Here is a 21,519-nt window from a genome sequence, read left to right as displayed (position 1 = left end):
TACTAGTACAGCACACCGGTGTGTTGGGGATTAAATCCACAACATTTACAATTTGAGTACAACGTTTCGCCAATAATTACAACTAGCTTCATCAGGTGGACAGCCTGATTCGTGGAGAAAGGCTCCTGTTTCGTTCTTAAAAATCCTCCTGTTTCGTTATTTAACGACATATTTAAATGTACGCGATCTAACCCAAAAAAACTCTATTATGGGGAATATACTGCGATTGAAAATGTCATAATACGCCCCTGTTTATCGAGGACAGTCCGAATGAACCTCAATATACTCTTTTCAGTTGGGGTTCCTCGGTTGGGATGTTTGACTGAATCAATTTACGAGCGTTTATCCTGTGGGAAGAAACTGGAGTAGCCAGAGGAAAAAAAAACAATGCATGGAAGGACCAAGCTCTAAAAGCTCCGTACGGATAGATTCAACAGAGCGATTCAATAATTAATTACAAAACCGCGATTTCACGGCCAAATTTCAGTCCCAGCCAACAACACCTGATGGGGTGCCGGTTAACATCTCACCACCGGGGAGCGCCGCCATGGCTAGATGCTAGCTACCTCGTCTGGTAAGCAGGAGGTCGTGGGTTCGATCCCGATCCCGACCCTGATGCTTGCTGTATATTTGGAGTTTGCGTGTTTCTCTCCCCGTGATCTCGTGGATTTTTCTTCGGGTCCCCCGGTTTTTCCCTCAACATTTATAAACATTTCTTTGGAGTATTTGGCTGCTATAAACTTCCACGTGATAAGCCACTTTGTTGAGCTATCAATTGTGGCCAGGTCGCTTTTGAAAAAGCGCTACGTAGAGTTATATAGCTCAGTGAGGCCTTACCTGCTAAAAAACAAACTTATATTTACAGGCAGTCTCCCATCCAAGCATTAAGCCAGACTCAGCGCTGCTTAGTTTCTGATATCGGGAACATTCGGGGCGAATTAGTCACAACAGTTATTCGAGCATACTTTGAAAAATACTTGGATCAAAATATACATTTTACCTTCCATCTTTTTTGACGATTGTTGCCACGCGAAGGAGTTGTTTTCAATTGAAGTTTGTTTTCGTTGATTATTATTTTCTTCATTTTAAACGTCTGTGCTCAATAACTCGACGGTTTCCAGGAAATCCAAAAGCGAGTTGTGACTGGGAAATGTGTTGTCGGCTAATAGGCGGTTTTTAGTTTAAAATAATCCGGCAAACCTTCCCCAAGAAACACGCAATTCACAAAGCTCACAAATAACTGCGACTGTCTGTATGGACTCTGGGAGGAAAGTAAGGGGAGACCGAATATGAAGTGAGAATTTTTGTCAATCAACTGACTTGGCACATAGGAAGTGATGTCATCGGCTGCAAAACTTGTGGGCGCCCTCAAAATGTAAAAAAAAACTAAAACAGGTCGCCCTATTTAATTTCTACAAAACACTAGAAAATAATGTCTCTAAAAAAAACAACGATTTGGTTAAACGAACGATATCATGATGATCTATGAATATAATAATATCAAGAGTGTTTTCTCACGTTTGTTTGGTTGTCAATATAGTGCAACATTTATGGAGGGGGAGGGTGGAAATAAGGAAGCGCTTTGCACTTCGAAGAATGTTTCAAAACTTTGACATGAATGACAACGTGATCACCTTGTGACGAAAACCATTATGAATCATTTCTGAATCATCCGTCTGTCTAACAGACGAGTATAATTTGCCATGAACTCATCGCTTACAGTTTTTTTTGTATCACACGGTGATGCCATTTTTGTGAGCACACTGGGACACGAACCCCGTGTGTACGTCATGCCGCCCTTAATGCGAAGCCGTTGGCTGACACCATCCACTTGCTACACTTGATAAACCAGTTTAATTATGGGCGGCTTAGAACGTGGGATTCGAACTAAGGGCTCAGCGGTGCTGGCTCAGCATTGTGACCTGTCCATAACCGAGTCACCTCCTGGTGAAACTTTTAATTGGGACAGCGAAGCATTTATAGCTGCATTTGTGTCTTGTACTATAATATATTTATTGGCATGTGCAGGTTTCTTATTCTGTCTTCTGTTCTCGTAAACTGAGACCATAAACAAACCAACACACGAGAACCAATTCCTGACGTCGGCCCAGATTCAAATCCAGAATCTCAGTGAGTTTCTTTTTACTCAGAATGTCTGAAATGGCACGAGGTCCCCAGGCTGCATGGCCGTCACGAAACAACAAAAACCCCACGAAACAAAACGCAACATTAAACTTTTATATTCGTTTCATGACTAGGAAAACCTGAAGGTAAATCCGTAGGACCTCAAATTCCAACATGCGGTGGCGAAAGTTGGAATCGAACAGCACGGCGAGAGCAAGCAAAACAAACACCAAAAACCATGGGTAAAAGCGCACGGGCCAAATCGACGCATCGACTCACCGGTGCAGGGAGGAGATCATGTTTGGGAGACGGAGAGTTGAAGAGACGCTCTTCCGAGGAGGCCTTCACTCTGCCCGCCCGAGCTGGTGGGGGGGGGGGGGGGGGTCACGGAGAAGGGAAAGGTCACGTGACACGGCGTGGGAGAGATGTGGGCCTCAAGAGCCCAGGGCGTGTTAGCGCTGCCGTCCAATAATTTGGCGTCTTGCGATGGCCGTGTTGATAAATGAGGATATGTAAATTGGGAGGCAACCCATTGAAGATGGCATGGCAACGCCACGCATTTCTCTGCCCTAATTAAAATCTGCGTCACGCAATCAATGGATCCCCACGGACAAACGCACTGACGTAAACATTTTTCAGTTTCTCAATTAAACCCATATCGTGTACGTGGTATGTGTGTAGGCATCTGCAACTGCATGGAAGGAATTCCCGTAATGTACTTATTATTGTATAACAAACCCGTGAATGTAACTTGCATTAAGTGACACAGGAGCGGTTCAGATATCGCTCAGGTTCTGCAGTGGAAAACACAATCTGGCGCCTCCTGAGCCGCGCCAGGCTGGCCCCAGTGCGGCTCGGTTGTGCAGTGGAAAAGAGGCACGACAGTTGTGGCTGAGACTAAGATGTTGGCAATAACTTGAGTTTTATGTGAGCTCACAGTGTTTACAAGGCTGCACAGTGCTGACAGCAAACGCAGGATGAAAACCAGACAGGAGCGGCTTAAAGCTTCTGAAGCGAAAAAACTAATAAATGTTGAGGTTTTTTTATAAACCCAGCTCCTTGTAAATTACATCAACAACAAGTGGGGCGCGATGACACTTGTTGCGGTAACTGGTTGCAAAAAAACTGCCGGTCCGAAAAACCCCAAAAAACAATTACAAAAGAATTCCCAGACTGTCTCCGCTCCGCCGCTCCGCGCACACAGCTGAAATATTTAACACGTGCGTGGAATGAAAAAAGAATAAACGACGGGGAATCTCGCATCGCAAACAATTTGAATGTTTTTCTCAACCGCTGGAATTAGGCTAACCGAGACGGAAAGGAATGTGCCCCTTAAGCGCGGGGCTCAAGGTAAGGAACGCCGCTACCGCAGAGTAAAAACGCTCTCCCCCGCTCGACAATCGTGAACACTAGATAGAGCCAGCCGAGACGCGGGCCTGCGGAGGCACCACTGAGCGCGCACGTTGCCAGCGTTCCGCGCTGGCACCGACGACCGCAAACGCAACCCCGGGCAGACGTGGCAGACAGATGCACCGCACGCCGACGAAATTCTGCGGACACAGCTGCTCGTCCAATGGCGGCGGCCTGCAAGCACCAGCCGAAGCAGTTGGCGCAGCTATCGAGTGTAATGGTCACGGGGAGGGGTGGGGAGCCGAGGCGCTGGGCTGGGCTGCAAAGAACGGGAAAAGCGAATTGGGTTGAGAGGACACCGATTTAACTCCTGGCATGTGTCAACCATGAGAAGCCACTGCCATAGGATCACACAGAGCCCCCCCCATATACTCAGTTGTGATTAAAATGGGTTATCTGATAAAAGATAATTATTATGAATCTTTAGGTGAATAAATTATCCTCCAGGTAATAGTTCCTCCATAATAGGTTTTTTGGGTTAGATCGCGTAAATATATAAATGTGTCGTTAAACCCGCCACCACCCGACACAGCCAACTAGTAAGGGTTGTCACGTCAATAGAACATGCCAATTTGTCACTAGTACAGCACACCGGTGTGTTGGAGAGCCAAGCCACAACTTTTACAATCTGAGTACGACGTTTCGCCAGTAATTACAACTAGCTTCATCAGGCGACAGCCAGATTTGTGGAGAAGTCCACCTGTTTCAATTACATTACTTCCTGCTATTTTCTGCTCATCTCTCATCTGTGTGGGTGTGCCGATGGCATCATGTCACCTATACAAGGAGGACATTTTCACTTCAGAAGTAAATTTCTGGAAAATGCCCAATGATGCTGGCTTTAAATAGCAGTGGAACGTCGTAGCTGATTGTTAAACGTTGCAGATTGTTCGACAAACGGTGATCTGCTGAAATACTCATTTGAGGCTGAGTCGACCTAGGGGAGGCCCAGGAACAGTTCAGATAATCGTCACTGGTGTTGACGGTGAGCGGGAATCGAACCCACGTCGTCGGGTTCGTAGCGGAGCCCGCTAACCACTGCACTCCCGCTCACCATCGTGATAAGCCAAGGCACACTTGAGCAGATGGTGCACAGCACACGATGCCTTGGTGGTCAGTTAAAGTCAAAAGGCACGTCTGTGCTCGTGTTTGTTTGAAGACAGACGGCAGTTTGGCCACAAAAGACCCACAACACACATGCCAATTCCATGACCTATTTAAATCATCTGTAAACAATAGCTTTTTAAAAAATATACCCATTTACTTAAAGTGCAATCTTGACTTAAAGCTTTCGTGACTGTAGGAATTCATATTCTTGGGTCTTTCGGTAAAGTCAAGGGTTCAAAGAAAATAATAATAATAAATAACAGAAAACTACGATGTTACGATCGCAACGCAATTGGTCGTCTTCAGGAAAAAAGAGGTTATCTAATTTGTGTGTTCCTTTCTTTGAACCTATCTACGTGACTTTACTGAAAGACCCAAGAATACTTAAAGTGCGTTGTTCAAAATGGGCAGCTGAAATGCAGAACTCTTGAGGGCCCACACAAATAACCACGTTGAGAATTGTTACGCTGCATTCAAGAAGAAACGTACTGCTTAAAGCTAGGTGTAAGGGTTATCTAATGTGTGTGTTAGCCAGTGGGGAAATCTGGCAGCCCAAATACAATACAATCGCCACCACGCGTTCATCCCAAACGTGTGGGGGATCGACAGTCTTGGGCCCCTTCCTGCCCCGTGTCCCTTGCACGACGCCACTCCTTCATCTGTCCTTGTGAACCACAAGCGCTGCCTCGTTGCCTCGCCCAGACACCAACTTCTTAGTCTCTCACATTCCATCCCTTGCCCTCAATCGCTCCAGCAGCGTTCAAGTTTGACAAGCCCTATTGTCCCAAACGCATAGCAATCCTCGTCGTCATAGCCTTTACGAGTGGGCGACTGTGTTCTGTTCTTTTTTTATTAATACTCCTCAATTTACTGCTCTTTCGACACCCGACGATTTTCAGAATTCTCCTTGGAGTCCACATTTTTGTGCGAGCCAGATTTTGTTCTGTTTGAAGAGTCAAAATGCGACAGGCCGCATCTCAAGACGGCCGCACAAAACCGCGCGACGACAATGCACGTTGGCATCCCGTGGAGAACGATGAGGGATGTTTGTTGTTCGTGTGAAATTGGAGAGTTAGCGAGAGCAGGGTGACGGGAGAACATGATTTAAGCGACGCTCAAGACATGCTACTTTTAAATGAGATGCAATTGGACACAGTCATATGAGGCTGACAAGAAGAGGAAGGTCTTAAGCTTGGAGTCAAAAACAAACGGATGGATTCAGTGATGACGTCATCTTGCTCAATTTAAGATCGGAAGCGGGTGGATTGCTTCACTTTTCTGGCAAATCGCGCAATGATGCTGGATGTAATTACCAGCGAAACGTCGTGCTACTCAAATTGTAAATGCCGTGGATTTACTCTCCAACACACCGGTGGGCTGAAGTAGTAACTAACTGGCACGTTGTTACGTGACGAACCTTACTGGCCGTGTCGGGTGGTGGAGGGTTACGACACAACATTTATACTTACGCGATCTAAACCAAAAACCTTTATTATGGACGGGATGGAGTCAGCAGTTCGGATGGGCAGAGGGGCAATCCGGTTCCCCGGGGACAGGAGAGGAGAAGCAGAGCGACCACCCACGGAGGAGTTTAGACGGAACGGGGGGGGGGGGCTCGGTTAGGGGACGATAGTTGGGCATGGTCGCAGACCATGGGACAGAGGAAGATTCTCAGGGGGAGGAGGGGGGGGTAGGATGTTGATGTTGTTGTTGATGATGGAGGCTACGAGCCTGCTGATCCCACGTCAACTAGCCTTACCAAGGCACGGCATTACTGACCATTGGTTGGAACGAATGCACCGTCCATTGTATGCGATGGAAAGTGCAGCAGATTGCCCAACCAATGGATATTCTCACAAACTCATAACACACCGGTGGGCTGAAGTAGTAACTAACTGGCGCGTTGTTTGCGTGACAACCTTACTGGCTGTGTCGGGTGGCGGAGGGTTACGGCACATTTATACTTACGCGAGCTAACCCAAAAACCTTTATTATGAATAATAACTGTCGCTAAAGCATACGTGTTAAACTTCACACACACTGTGAAGCCAACGCGCTATTGCATGCCGGACTTTTGGGATTCTCCAAGCGTTCGAGGCCGTTTAGCACATTTCTGGGGGAGCACAACAGTTCTGAAAGATGGTCGGCGAAAGTAAAAAAAAATTGGCAAGCACCGTGAGCCTCGGATCATCGTCGGCAGTCAGACGAACGGAAGAATGGATGGACGGGCAGCGTGAGCTGTGCAGCTTGGGACAAAAACCACAGGGGCCCTGCACTCACGTCCAACGCCAACACGCACGCCCGGCAGTGTGCGCTAAAAAAAAAATGTGTACAGTGCAACTGACCACAACTGCTGGTTTCCCCCGACCTCTCGACAGCCGGCAGGCCTCAAACGCTTAAAAGAGTTCATGGCTGATCTTTAACAACTACAAAAAAGCATGCCCCTAAAAATTCGCTCTTCTTCGGTTTGTCGTACGAACGCTTGGACGGGTAGTTTCATTCACGTCCACACGCCCAGGGTTTCCCAGAGCTGTCCACAAGTACGGTAAACCTTGTGCGCCGTTATGCGTGAGCATCTGCTGCGCTAAGCACTGGGTAGCTCCATCCAGCAGTGGGTTGATCGTGGCTGAAGATGATCGCGACAACGATTATCTCGACACATTTGCGGCGTTTTCAAAGCGTCTCGCGCAAATATGTATGGAGCACCGCCATGTCCCCTTTTTCTTTTTTAAAGGAAGACACAACCCACAAAAAATATAAACAGCCCTTATCTTGTTTTGTCATTTTCTCATTCGGGTGACCCGGGTCACTCTTGGCCAAAATCGTTAAGGGTTACTGTGCAGAATGTTAACGACAGAGTAAATAGCGCACCCTCTTCCCATATGCATCTCTTTACGTAAAAACAAATTGAAGTACTGTGTTTTTATACTCAACCCATGAGACACTCTGAATGTCAAAACCAGTCTGGAGTTTGCTGGCATTTTTTTGCGTACACAAACAAAAACTGTGTATTTATTTGGAGGCAAATATGGGAAGGAAGCGTTATTTATATTGAAAATTAGCCTCTCCTGGTCTCTAGAGTTGTGATGTGCTGAAGCAAAGTTAACTAAATTCACTTGAAGATGTGTACCCAGCCTGTGTGTTTCTATGCTGTTGATCACAAGTTTGAAGCCTTAATGAGCAGAGAAAAATAGGGTTTGTAAGTTATATCTAGCGGTGGCCTGGTGCCAGTTCTAATATCAATACAGGGACATTGTTGAAAAGTCACACAGTAACTTGTATTGTGACTTTGATGTCTTATTATCATTAATGAGGCTTCAAACCCCACAGTCCTGGAACACACCATAAGCGCATATCAAGAGGATGAGCTGTTTTTGCTCTGGGTTGCGTTTAGCTTTAAATGCCCGCAGTGATGTTTACACTCTGCCAGGCATTTCATCCAAAGAATGACAGCGTTTTCATTCAAATCAGAGGCCGTTTAATACATCGCCTGGAATGTGCCCAAAGTTGCTAGATCACGGTAGCTAAGCAAGGCTGAGGGCTAGATTTTGCTCCGATGGGCGATCACCATTCGCAACAGGTTGTTATAGGCTGCACTTATATTCTTCCACGTCTATGCTCTCCGCCCTCGTCACCATTCCGCAGTGGCCAGCGCGGGGGAAGCATGGTCAAATAACCCTTTACGACCCTCACGGCATGGGGAGAAGGCCCTCCTCATCCAGCAGTGGATTGACAAAAAGTGCGAGTGCGCGTATTGCGAGCCAGATGGAATGCATCAGGGCGCGCATTGACACGGACGGCCGTCAAATTGCCGATCGGAATGTCCGAGCATTTCGGACGACAAAGCTAAGGGGGAGATTATATTTATAGAGCACTGCACATTTAAACGGCGATCGTGAACCTTCACCACCCCATGCGCTCGCACGCACAGCACGTACAACCGCACAGAGTTTAAGAGCCGACCACCTTGCAATGTCACAGATTAGGGGCCGTCCATAAATGACATCACGCACCTGGGGGGGGGGGGGGGGTCAGACATTTGTGACAATGTGTGACGAGGGGGGGGGGGGTTTGAGAAATGTGACGTCGCATCAAAATGCGCAACTTTAAATATAGAATTGCTATAACAACACGAATTGATATAACAACACTCCTACAACATCAGAGTGCAGCGCCACATTAAATACGCACTACAATGACAATATTTTAAAGCGATTTGAAGAATGTTTTATTTTCAAAATGGAAATATGGTTTGGGGAGGGGGGGGGCAGAGCTTTGTGACGTCATATTTGAGGGCGGGTCTGACTTTTTGTGACGCCGTGTGACGAGGGGGGGGTGGGGGTCAAAAATCGTCCAAAATCGCGTGACGTCATTTATGAACGGCCCTTTACCACGTTTTTATAGGGAAGGCAAAACGGTCTCCCCCACCTCCGCCCTTTGCCCGATCATTTGCTCAAGTGGCCTGGGCAGGCGGCCTAGAGAAATAGGGGATGTCCACTTCGGTGACTCGAATCTAATTGGGCCAAGACCGGCTACAACAACAGAGGTGCAGAGATTTCCAAAACCGCAGATGCTGTGGCCTTTAACTTCTCCTTCTTACAATCCACAGTCGGTTTGCTGGCGGTTATCGCACATCGGCATCTTGTTAGAGGAGTAATAAAAAAAAAATGCGTTCTAAAAACAACGTGTTCAAGGGCTCTTTGCGTGATACATTATTCGTCTTGTTAACACGATGCAACAACAAGTATAACCCGTAAAAACAAAGTTTTTCACTATAAATCCTTTATATGCGTGGCGGCTAGATTCCTCTCGTCCTCTGGCTTGAGATAGCTGCCACCTATGGGTCAGATGATTGTCTGCCAGTATTAAGCAATTGGTAATTAAATATTTAATTTGTTTTCCCTAAACAGTGTAAAATTTTGGAAAAAAAATTTCCCGAACATTAATTGTCACACACAACGAGTCTGTGTGGAAAATGTCAGCTCGATTGGATCACGGGAAGTGGGTTAAAAAACGACCGAAAGATTTGCACGGTCGTATACAAGCAAGCAAGCACGCAAGCACGCAAGCAAGCAAGCAAGCGAACTTAATATAAAGAATTGTTTTATTATGTTTTATTTTTATTATTTTATTACTTCCCTTCTACGTGACTTTACCGAAAGAACCAAGAAGATGAATCCCTGCAGTCACGAAAGCTTTAAATCGAAATTTAATATAAAGGATTTAAAAATGAGTTTGCATGCCAACTGTCGGGGGCAGACAAATCGCCAGAAAAAATGACAACACGTTCATTGATAACCCTTTTATGAACGGGGAATATATACATGTATATGTTGATATATTTATGCAATAGGCGACGTTGCGGGAAATGTCCCCTTCACGTGCAACGGAGAAGGAAACCTCGCCAATTATAAATATACCTTCTGTTGTTGTTGCTTTTTCGGGCAGTCTTGTTGACAAATGGGTCGAGTATTCATTGGGCGGGCTTGTGCACCGCTGCCAATGCAGCAGTTTAACACGGTAATGCGTCTTCTTGGTTCTTTCGGTAAAGTCACGTAGAAGGGAAATAATAAAATAATACAAATAAAACATAATAAAATAAAATTCTCACAACGTTTCGGCCACAACGCAAGCAGCCGTCCTCAGGTGAAGAACAGGGCTGTCGGAAAGACAGCGTCCGAATGAACACCACCAAGCTTGGCAGCGTATATATAAGCTAACGGTAATGCGTTTAAAGGGACAAGGCAAGGTTTTATTCATATATAGTGTCAAGCTATTGACATTATCATCATTGAAACACGTGACTTTACTAAATACCTGTTGCCACGTGAAAACCCCCGAGAGTTTTGCATACTTAAAACACGACTGCCATCGCAGAAGTCAGCAATACTACGCGATGAAATTTACATTCATTTCGGTGGTTAAACGAGGCTGGTGTGGAGTGAGCGAGTGGCAGTGCAACGTTGAGCGCACTGTGCCATGAACCCAGAGCACAAGGGTTAAATTTCCGGCCACGGCAAACGTCGGTGGTGACTGAAATCTGAACCGGATCTGGCCCCCCCCCCCCCAACGCTCCATTTACCGGACCACACTGACCAGTGTGATGAAGTATTGTCAAACAGCTCCCATAACCATCACAGCATTGAAAAGCCTTTAACATATCAATGAATCAACAAATGAACCTTATGGCGGGACCCATAAGCCCCCATCGCTAGCATAAACATTATATTATGTCAACAAAAACTTTGCTCTTTTTCACCAATGGGTTTGAAGGATGGTGGCAAGTGTTGCCTTGTTAATCTATGCCTTTAAAACTGAAAACGACTTACCTGCAGTACCTCCGTTTAAACACACTATCGAAAAAAATATTTACACCCCTCTGTCAATCATCGTGTTTCTAAGTGTGGATTTGTGAACACACTTTGTAAATAGTACATACAATAGTACGCGTTTTCAATGCGCTGTTCATATTGTCACAAGCGTTTATACCAATGTTACTCTACAGAGTAGTGGGTCGCCGCTCCTCTTATCCACATTGATACGAGCGGTATGTGGGGACGATGGCTTAACCGCAAAAAAAAACCTATCTGCACAGAGATGCATACGGACAAGAGAAGTATTATAATCAAACAGGAGGAATTAACGGTGCAACGCATCTCATCTGTGAAATATCTGCAGGTAATAGTATTGTCATCGATTGATCCTGGCTGCAGACATTGGTAGGTCACAAATAATAATGAAGATAAGAGAGCAGTTTCACTGTATTTTGAAAACCGTGATGACAAATAAATGACTTTAGTCGTGTGTAGGCAGTTTGAGCAGCTTTGGATAAGACTTATGATCCTGCCCGTACCCGAGCATGGAGTGCAGCATTCGCTTGTTCAGCTCTTTTGCGCATTCGTCCTCGCTGCTGCTGCGCTTGGACACGACATGACCACAGAACGATCCGCTCCAGGCAGGTCGCGGCATTCATGTGCGCGGTGGGACGGAGTCGCCAAAAATAAATTCATTAAGATTTTGACTTCCGTTTATTCGGGACCCTGGGGTTCCGCTATAAGGTTCTAATGACTGTAGGCCATTATCATTACTGTATGACTATATTCAATCATCCAGATCCACGTTTTATAGAATGACCATGTACCCATGTATTTATATAATAGAGAAACTGTGATCCAGGAATAAAAGGGGAAAAAAACTGTGTTAATGTTATTTGTCACACAATGATATAATCCTCCCTAAATCGGCGACTCAATAAACGCACTGGGGATTCCCCAAAGCTCACTGTCCGCACAAAGACGCTTTGTAATCTTACCTGGGTGGGACATTTCTGGCACCTCATGAAGCCACGGTGAAACCTTGAAAAAACTTAAACGGTAAAGGTGCAGCCGTGCAATTGTTGGCTCACGCCACAGCTGGCAGAAGGGCCTCAACCAGTGACAGCTCAAGAGAATCTGGTATACCCCACCAGAGGCTAATAAACTGATAAACTATTTTTTTTATTTCACCATGTAAGGCCCCATTGAGCTACGGAGTGCTTTTTCAGAAGCGACCTGGCCACAAATGATAGCTCAACAAAGTGGCCAATCATTTGGATATTTATAGCACCAAAATAATCTCAATGTCCAGTAGGGGCGGGTGAGAAAGTTACAACAAACAATAAACAATAAGAGTGCAAAGTGTAGGAAAGGTAAGCAAATCACTGAAAAATAAACAAACTAAAACAAAGCAATTATTTTTTATTTCACCAGGTAAAGGCCCACTGAGCTATGTAGCTCTTTTTCAGAAGAGGCCTGGCTATCACCAATGATAGCTCAACGAAGTGGCTTATCACGTAGAAATTTCTAACAGCCAAATACTCCAAATGCAGAGGGAATAACCAGAGAACCCGGAGAAAAATCCACCCGACAACGGGGAGAGAGAGAGAGAGAGACACACACAGACCACAAATATACAACAAACGTCAGGGTCGGAATCGAACCCATGATCAGGCAAGGGAGTTTACATCTCGCCACCGTGGCGGCCTAACCTACTCCTCTTCCATGCTGGCTAGTCGTCTGGGATGCAGATGTGGAAGTTTCCACACTCTACCCCACCACACGTGACCTACCAGATTGACTAAGTGTGGTGCGAAACCGTGCAGGATGTTGAACGCTATACCACGGCCAGGAATAATTGTTTACACGACTTGGAAACTTCACACAAATGAGCACAGCCGTTACTGACTTTTCGACAGGGTGGTGCTCTAAGTTTTATTGATGTCCACGGGATGGGTAGGCCCGAGTTGAGCCTTGACGGCCCCACCTCTGAACTCACGACCTTCTCATCGCGACGCCGATAAATGATGCGGCCTCGTTCCGGGAAAGGAGCGCGGTGTGGAACGGTGGTGTCACAGAGAGGCAAGATTAACTAAGAAAATCAGAATCATTGTCTTTGCTTTGGCCAAGCAAGCCTCGCCGAGTCTCAACATTCCTTTTTTTAAGGTGGATCCTACATTGGGATGTATGACCGAATCCACCAATGAGCATTGTGCATGTGGGGAGAACCTTTCGTGAACCAGAGAAAACCCACACATGCAAGGGGATAACAAATCAAATCCGCAGCGCAGATCCACTTGCTGCACTGCTAATTCCTGACCGCGACGCAGCGCAAGCAGGTTTTTGGGAGTTCCACAAATGTCTGCGTCATCCACCAACCCCTGCCTCCACGCCCGCCCTTACGTGTGCAATTTATTAGGATTTACACTTACAAGGTACGACAATGCCCGGGAGGAAGTTACGTGTGCATACGACGCCGAAGTAACCGTGAGCGATGTACAACAATGCATCTTGTTCGCCATTTTTTTTAGAGGGGCACCAAGATGGGCTGCTACGGCCTCGAGTGTGAGACTCGCAAGGCAAGCGGTTGCATTTCATTGCCAGATTATTTCAGGAGTGCAGCGCGGGGGGTGTTATCGTTCTCGCCGCGCTGCCGTGCGTTTGTGCACAAGAGGGCGAACGTAAACAGTTTGTTGCTGAAAATCAATAACAAAGTGGAAATAGAAACGGCAATAACCAGCGGAATTTACACAGCAGCAATGAAGAGGTGATCAGGTCTCAAGGCGCTTCACGAAGAGGAGATTAAATACAAATATAAACATTTTTGGTTGTATGTATGTTGGGCTTCTTTCGCACCGTACGTAGCCAACTGTGTTAATCGGTGGCGTGGGGGAAGGCGAACAAAATAGACACAAAATAGCAGTTCTAGAGAAATGAGTTTTCAATCGAGATATAAAAGTGTATAGCTCTGGTGGCTTCCTTATATTGGTCGGAAGAGTATTCCAGATGGCCGCAGAAGTGGCTCTGAAAGTGCGCGATGCGGTAAAACGCCTTTGATCGAAAACAAAGGAGAGGCGGCTGGAGCCCATTGACCATTACATTTAACTTTTTTTCCGTTCTAAGGCACCGAATCTACTGAGATCCGTATTTGAATTGCGATGCGGACGCACACCGAGGCACTCTAAATCCAGAGTGCGAGGGTTGCAACTGCGGAGAGAGCCGACAGCCGAGGCACCGTTTGGTGCCTCCCCACGAGCACTGCGGTTTAGGGACGCATGCCAAATAAACGTGGTGGTGGCGACGACAACGATGTAATTGTATTTATTGTACGTTCATGAATGCGGCCCAAGCACCGGCTCACCTGCGGGGATGTCCAACGGCACGGTGAGCAAGCAGGCATCGGTGCCGATCTCAGGTGACCGCGTTGCTGGAGAGTCATCGGCGCCGGACGCCTTCAACTCGTTGCACTCCGGAGGGACCCTGCCACACATTGCACCCCGTGAGTTCGTCAGCTCCGTTCATTCGCAAGTGCTCGGGACGAGACGACGATTTTGCGTCGGTTGTTGTTGCTGTTGTTTCGCTTTCCTCCCTGGTTTGTGCCAGCCCGATTGTGCATCGCGTGACACACGGAGATTTAATCCTGCCCTCTTCGCTCTTCCAAAGCGCGCCTGGCTAGGAGGCGGGTGACGGAAGTCCGGATCTGCGTGTGCTCCAAGATAGTTCTGGTTATTTAATTCATTTTGTAAAGAATTAATAAAATGAAGGAAAAATGTACGCCCGCAAATCGAAGCACACCGGCGGTGGCTTCTTGCAGCAATTTCCTGAGCTGGGTTGTGGCCGACGCGTTCGCATGCGAGTGTGTGTGTGCGTGTGTGCGTGGGCCAGTGCCAGCGAGAACGCGTGTGTGCATGCGTGCATCCTGCTTTGCCATGAACTGTATTTGCAAACAAACGGGAGCGTTTGTGCATTTGCGCGTACGTGCCTTTGCAATTCTTCAGCCGAGTTCATGTTTGCGGACCGCCCGTTAAGGTCTGGCTAAGCACGCGAGTAGACGGCGGGGTTGACACTACGCCCAGCTAAGTGGTGCTGCTAGTGAGTGTGCAAGCGGTGCAACTGCACCGAGCCCCTTGGGCTGGAAATGTGCAGGCGCCAGGCATATGAAGAGGATGGAAATTTGTCAGGCACCCCCTCCACCCCATTTAATTCTTCACACCAGGACCAATGCCAATCACACTACGCCACGATGCAGACACATGAGGTACCGTGCCACTTTGGGCTGAGTGAAACTAACAAAAGCCTAGGCCAAGCTTACATACTAAATTTCCACCGATGGGGTACAGCTGTGTGTACTCAATGTGTGCTCTACGCATGTGTGTGTGTGTGTGTGCGTAATGTAGCGGTTAGCGCGCTACGCTTCGAATCTGGCGACCCAGGTTCGATTCCCGCCCACAGCCAACACCAGTGAGGATTATCTGAAGCGGTCCTGGGCCTCCCCTACATCGACTCAGCCTCAAATCAGTACCTGGTGCGGTGCGTAAAAACATCGCCACTAGGGAGACAAAGGCAACTGGGCGTGGTGCTGGCCACCCACCCCCTCGTCTGCCGTGATGGCATTCATAGGTGCTTTGTGTGCGATGGAGTGAGGTGGAGCGATACTGACACACGGCAAAGCGGTACAGTGGGAAAGCACATGTGGTGCATCTGCCAGTCATCTGGGTCACTTCAGCAAATAAACTGGGTTTGTGCCGTGACCTGCTGCCAACAAGCCTTCGACACTTCACTTAGCTTCAAACGTCGCCGTCGCTCAGTGGCGATTGGCGGGTGGCCGATTGCTGCGTGCGAATCGGCGAATCTCTCAGCTTCGATCACGCAAACTCGCGTCTGGTTTGCTCTGCACTGCTAAAAACTCTCTCGCGTTTGTGCAAACTAAATAATGAAGGGTCAAGCAGGTGGGGAAACCGAAGAGTTCGGCTACGAGACGTGTTGGCCAAGTCGGGAAGGCACGACACGGGCGTAAACACGTCCAGGCGTGGCGTGGACGCTGCCACAAACCCCGCTCCCTCCGTCGCGAGCAGCTGTGAGCCACGTCTTGCTCTGGTTTCAAGATCAGCGCTTCACACAGCCGCCGCCGCCGCCTCCGTCTTCACGGGGTTCTCACCGACGAATCACTCCCCCGAGAGGTTGTCGATTATGGCACACTGCTGCTGCCCTCGTGGGCCAGGTCCACCGGTGATCAAGTCTACTTGCCAGTGGCGACGCTAAGGCATAAAGCAAACTAAGCGAAAGCCAAAGGGCACCGGATCTCACGAAGAAAGAGGCCATGGGTTGGTGAAAAAATAGGGAAGATCGAAACCCCCGTATCAGCTCGAAACTAGGATCTTAAAAAAATACAGAAACAGCTCAGCATTCTCATAACACTACTAAGATATTGCTCAATTAAAGTACTTTATGCAACAGTTTTATAACTAACTCATGTAGCATGTCCGGAATATAATGTTTGTAATTTACACGACTCAGCAAAAAAAAAATGTTGATGCTTCAGGCCCCCAAAGGGCAAAGAACCTCCGCTGTCTACTGCTAATCAAGTCTGCTCCCGCTGCGTGCGGTTTGTTAGCCCTGGACAAGATCAAGATCTTCCCACTCGGGTGACGAGCGGTGTGCCGAGGGCTCTGCAAGAAGAACCCCTATTACGTACGAGTCAACAACCACGGCTACTGCCGTACCCCTTCACGATTCCCAGCAAAAATTTCAAACAGTTTTTATTGACTCTTCCCCATCTATGCTACTCCCACCCTCTCCTGCTCCCGTTCCACTCTCTGTCCCTTCCTACCCCGCTGCGAGCTTCTCCTTTCCTTCTTGTACGTATTTGAAGACGTTCAACGCACACACGTTACATTCCACTCGATTACCCCGGAACGCCTCACCGAGTCTCGAAGCTGCTCTTCAAGAGGGTCCTGCTAAGTGCCCTCAGTGGCGTGGTGGCAATGATCGCTACGCGTTTCCCGATGAGACAGAGCCAGGCCACTGACTCCATCTGTGCACTGAACCCAATCCCTGTGCTTGTCACCCGCTGGCCGACCTTTGCAGCCGCAGAAAAAGGAATTACGCTAAAAAAAGGGGAACGCACTCCAACTTTACTCGGACCTTGGATACGCTGCAAGCTCCACTTTCCCGACAAATAACGACCGCTGCGCCAGGCTTCTTGTCTCCTGTACCACGCACGGTGCCAAGGCCTCGGGTGTTTCCAGCCACGTGCAGCAGCGCCTCTGCGGGCGAGTTGCTTTGAATTCAAACATCTGGCTGTGCTGTCGACTGCCCAACTGCTAAGTCGAAGACCAAAGTTGAATAAGAGTGTACCGGTTCATTTTTTGTGAAGTCATATCTTACGCACACAGCACCACACACTCGTTACACGCAAAGCGCTCGCCACAAGTGAACCACAATGCCTTTGCTGGTCTCGGCAAGGAGCGTAAATCATCATCACGCGAACTTCGGTCATCCTCGCAGCGGCTTTTGGCTGGCCGTCGAACAAAGACGGTCACTGCATTGTGCGCCGCATTCAGATGCACTTCTGCGGCCGTCTGGAACGCTCTTCCTTCCGATAATAGGAGGCCACTGGAGCTACGCACTTTTTAATCTAGATTTAAAACTCATTTATTTATAACTGTGATTGGCACGGTTGGCTACCTACGTTTTAGAAAGAAGTTGAACATTTATACACACGCGTGCGGTGAATCGATTATTATCTTCGCTCCGTATTAGCTGTGCGTGCGAAGTACCAAGCGCTAGATAACGGCCAGTGTTCGATACGAATGGTGGAGCGGCAGGCCAAGGGTTGAAAGCACCCGAGCGGTGAATGGAGTGATGAAATCAGAGATTAGACGGATCGCTGCGTAGCGAGACTGCTGCCAAATGGTGTCAGCTTCGCGAGGCTTTCATCCAGCAGTGGAATTTCCGTGGGCGACGATGACGACGACTTGATGCAATTAGGTCATGTTGACCCCTGCAGCCACTAGAGGCGCTACGTCCACCACAATCTGGCTCTTGGCTAAGAAAGAGAGAATCTCTTTCTTGACTTAGTGACTTCTGAATTGTGACTACGAATAAAATCGGAGAGGGCGGCAGCGGCGGGGGGGTGAATTGTTGGAGGCTGAATAATTGGTTATGGTCGACGATGCTGCTGCTGACAACACTGTGTAACCAAAAAATCTATATTTTTGTCCCTGGGTAGTGTTATTTTCTAATGGCTTATGCCTCAAAAATACAGAAAATGGCTATTATTCCCCACAAACTTTGCTTTTGTGACCAGGACAGTGATATTTTGAAATTGATTTATTTTCAATGAGAAAACGTGGTGTGCATTTGTGTTATTCCTTCACGTAAAGTCCTGGTCACTAAAGCAAAGTTTGTGGGGAATAATAGCCATTTTCAATACTTTTTAGGCATAAGCAATTAGAAAAGAACACTTACTACCCAGGGACAAAAATCGTGTTACATCGTGTAATCAAGGGTGGAGGTTGACGACGGCTCCAACGTTTGAATCGTCGAGCACCCCTTGAAGGGACTCGCAATCCTCAACCAGTTTCACACGAAAGGCTTTCGCCACCAATATTATTCATAATAAAGGTTTTTTTTGGGGCGTTACGCGATCTAACCCACAGACCTTTATGATGAATCCTCAACCACGGACGGACGGCAGCCTCTGAGTCTGCCGAGATAAATATCGTCGGGGGGAAACATGTCGCCGGTAATGGTCGTTACGCTTAAGCGACGGTCTCATCTGAAAACGGAGGAAGTGTTATTTTTTGTTGTCGAGTAGAGACGATAATATTTACACTCGACAGGATGATTGGCACGATTTGCAGCCGAAGCACAAACAACTAATTCGGGGTTTTCAACGAGCAGATGGCGGAGAGATGAAGTGGGACGAGCGTAGGGGCCTACGTAAATATAAAAAACAAAAAACCAAGCCAGTCGATTCACTTGATCATTTCCTGACCTTGATGTCCCGAAATATCGCTTCATCCTGTGCGCGGTGACCTTAAAGTTTAAAGCATCGCCGTTTACAGTCGGTCTTCCTGTTTGGCGGTTGGCTCGAGGGAAATGTAAAAAAAGAGGGCTCCGCCTCTTTAATCTGCGATTGTTTTGGCTGGGACGAGGTGCATTGATGCCACACCCGCGACAAACTCCAGACGGGCTACGTTTGGCAAGCGCGCATCAACCTTTGGTAACTTTTTTTAACGCTTTCCAACAGGGGTTGAAAGCCTTTAGCGCGTCATGCACGCGCGTCCGTCCGTCGGGTCCATGAGTGGGGTCACGAAAAGTCGTAATGATGGTCCAATACGAATTAACAACAATAAAACTCAACAGCACACAGAGAAGTAGGCCTTCTCTGGCCTCTGCAGGCGCTGTGAAGAAGGGTCATTGCCAAGAACGTCGTCTATTACAGACTCGATATGAATTCATTTCTATATTGACGTCGTGTTGCTATTAGGTGCCGACCCTTTCAACAACGAGGAAAATTCATCGCCAGTAATTTTTAAAAAACTTTTTTTTATCTCTCCAAATTAACTTTCCACGAGGTGAAGAAATTTCCATTCGGAACTCTCTGAGCTAACCGCAGAAGTTGACAATTACGCGTATGAAGTCACTTCAATAAAAAGAATAGGTTTTACCCTTTCTGGCAATTAAACAGTTGTGTTAAGATGTTCGAACACCAAACAGAAACCTTTTGCGAGGAATCCTGTCTGCATTAACCACATATACTTGTGGTGAACGTGCAAACATAAAAACATGGTCTGATAGTATATGCATTGTCTTTGAAACGGATTGGTCCACACCAGAGACAGCTTTCTTTAGAGCCTCGTCTCAAAGTGTTAGACCAGAGGACGCCAAAAGGCGAACAGCACAAAGACAATGCCACTATCAGGGCATTTATAGCTGGGGTTGAGCAGCTGCAATATAAGACTTATTCTTATATTTTTATTCTGGAAAGGTCTCATGTCACTTCAATGTTTTTTTTAAAATCCACACGAGCACTCCTTATTTACAGGGTGGGACAAAAGTCAGGACACAGAGGGTCATTTCATTTATTTTAAAACCGGCACTAAAACAGTTTAATTGTTTATATTCTTGGTTCTTTCGGTAAAGTCACAGATAGAAAACAAAAATCTTCCACCTGAAGTAGACTGCTTGTGTTGCGATCGAAACGTCGCGGGTTTTTTGCTTTTAATTTAGATTTTTATTTTCTATCTACGTGACTTTACCGAAAGAGCCAACAATGTGAATTCCTGCGGTCACGAAAGTTTTAAGTGTAAGTTTAATTGTTGATTATTTAGGTTAATATCTATTTTTATTTTCCCTGTGGGGTCAACTCAATGCCGCCGTTTACAAAACGTGACCAAGCACCGTCGAATGAACTGAGACAAAACATAAATTGATGAAAATTCAAAGATTACACAATCGTCATCTTAAAAAAAAAATCCCGAGTTCATTTCGGAAGGTTTCGTGCATCCGTTAATGTTAACGGAAGTCAGTTTAGACATTTGTCAAATACATGAAATAACCCTCAGCGATTTGTTAAGATAAATCTAATAACCCTACGTGTCCTGACTTTCGACCACCCTGTATACATACACCGGCGAAGAGTGTTCAACCCGCGTGAGTGAAGGTGATTATATTATTACGCGAGCTGGACTGCGTCAAATAAAGTGTGAAAAAAAAGCACAAATTAGACGATTGCTGTTATTACTGAGCAATCAATGCCCGCTGGCTCACTGCGCCGCGAGGAAATCTCGAGGGCAAATTCACCCTCAGGATCGCAGCCGATCTCCTTCACCGCTCTGACAGCCAGAGGCACACAGCCACCTTCTGGTAACACTTTTATTGAGGAGCCACTTAGAAGCCAATCGCGTCTAACGTTGCCCAGTATTGTAAATAACATCGTGATAAAATAGAACAGAAATAATTCCATGGACCTCTGCCAATCGACTGCTGGATGATGGGCCTACCATCATGCCGTGTCAGCCGCGGGCGGTTGTTTGACCATACTTCACCGCACTGGTCAGTACTTATTGGTGAAGGAGGCAGCGGGGCCAGGACCGCTGTTAGGTTAAAATATCTTTCGGATTTGTAAAACAGCCCTTCCATGACAGGTCAATTGAGATCGCTGTGCCAAAACATATTCACGGTTTTACTACAGATTAGAATTGAATTGTTAAACATGACGGAAGTCACTGTGGAATTTCCAGTCTTACGTGATATTATTCATTGGCTGGGTTTTTTTTCATTTGAACGTGTCTGGCTAATTGTCACCACAATCAAAGTATTTTATTCAAGTCCGTGTAGATTGTATCTGCCTCCCGAGCAGCTCAACGTCTACTGCCTCCGGCTTAAACGAGTGACATGGAAAAGGCGTCATCTGCAAAGCAGTGGCTCTTATCGCGTGCGGAAGACAATAAGGCATCCTTAAACCTCAATTTTATTTCATTCAAAGCGCAGTACTCTGACCACCGCACCACCACTGCTCCCCAGTTCGACTGCATGCATGGGATGTCTCTGGGTG

General features: G+C 46.9%; 1 protein-coding gene across 1 annotated transcript in view; it reads right to left on the bottom strand.

Annotated features, from left to right (window-relative positions):
* Positions 1 to 21,519, bottom strand: part of LOC133350010 (arf-GAP with Rho-GAP domain, ANK repeat and PH domain-containing protein 1-like) — a 99,675-nt gene that overhangs the window by 32,108 nt on the left and 46,048 nt on the right. The window contains 2 exon segments of the mRNA XM_061563959.1: positions 2,404 to 2,486; positions 14,317 to 14,435. Of these exon segments, the coding sequence (XP_061419943.1) occupies positions 2,404 to 2,486; positions 14,317 to 14,435 (202 nt within the window).

Source organism: Lethenteron reissneri, chromosome 32, assembly GCF_015708825.2.
Source record: "Lethenteron reissneri isolate LAM-NWPU_2019-01 chromosome 32, ASM1570882v1, whole genome shotgun sequence".
Taxonomy (NCBI): Eukaryota; Metazoa; Chordata; class Hyperoartia; order Petromyzontiformes; family Petromyzontidae; genus Lethenteron; species Lethenteron reissneri.
This window is presented reverse-complemented; position numbering and strand designations above follow the sequence as displayed.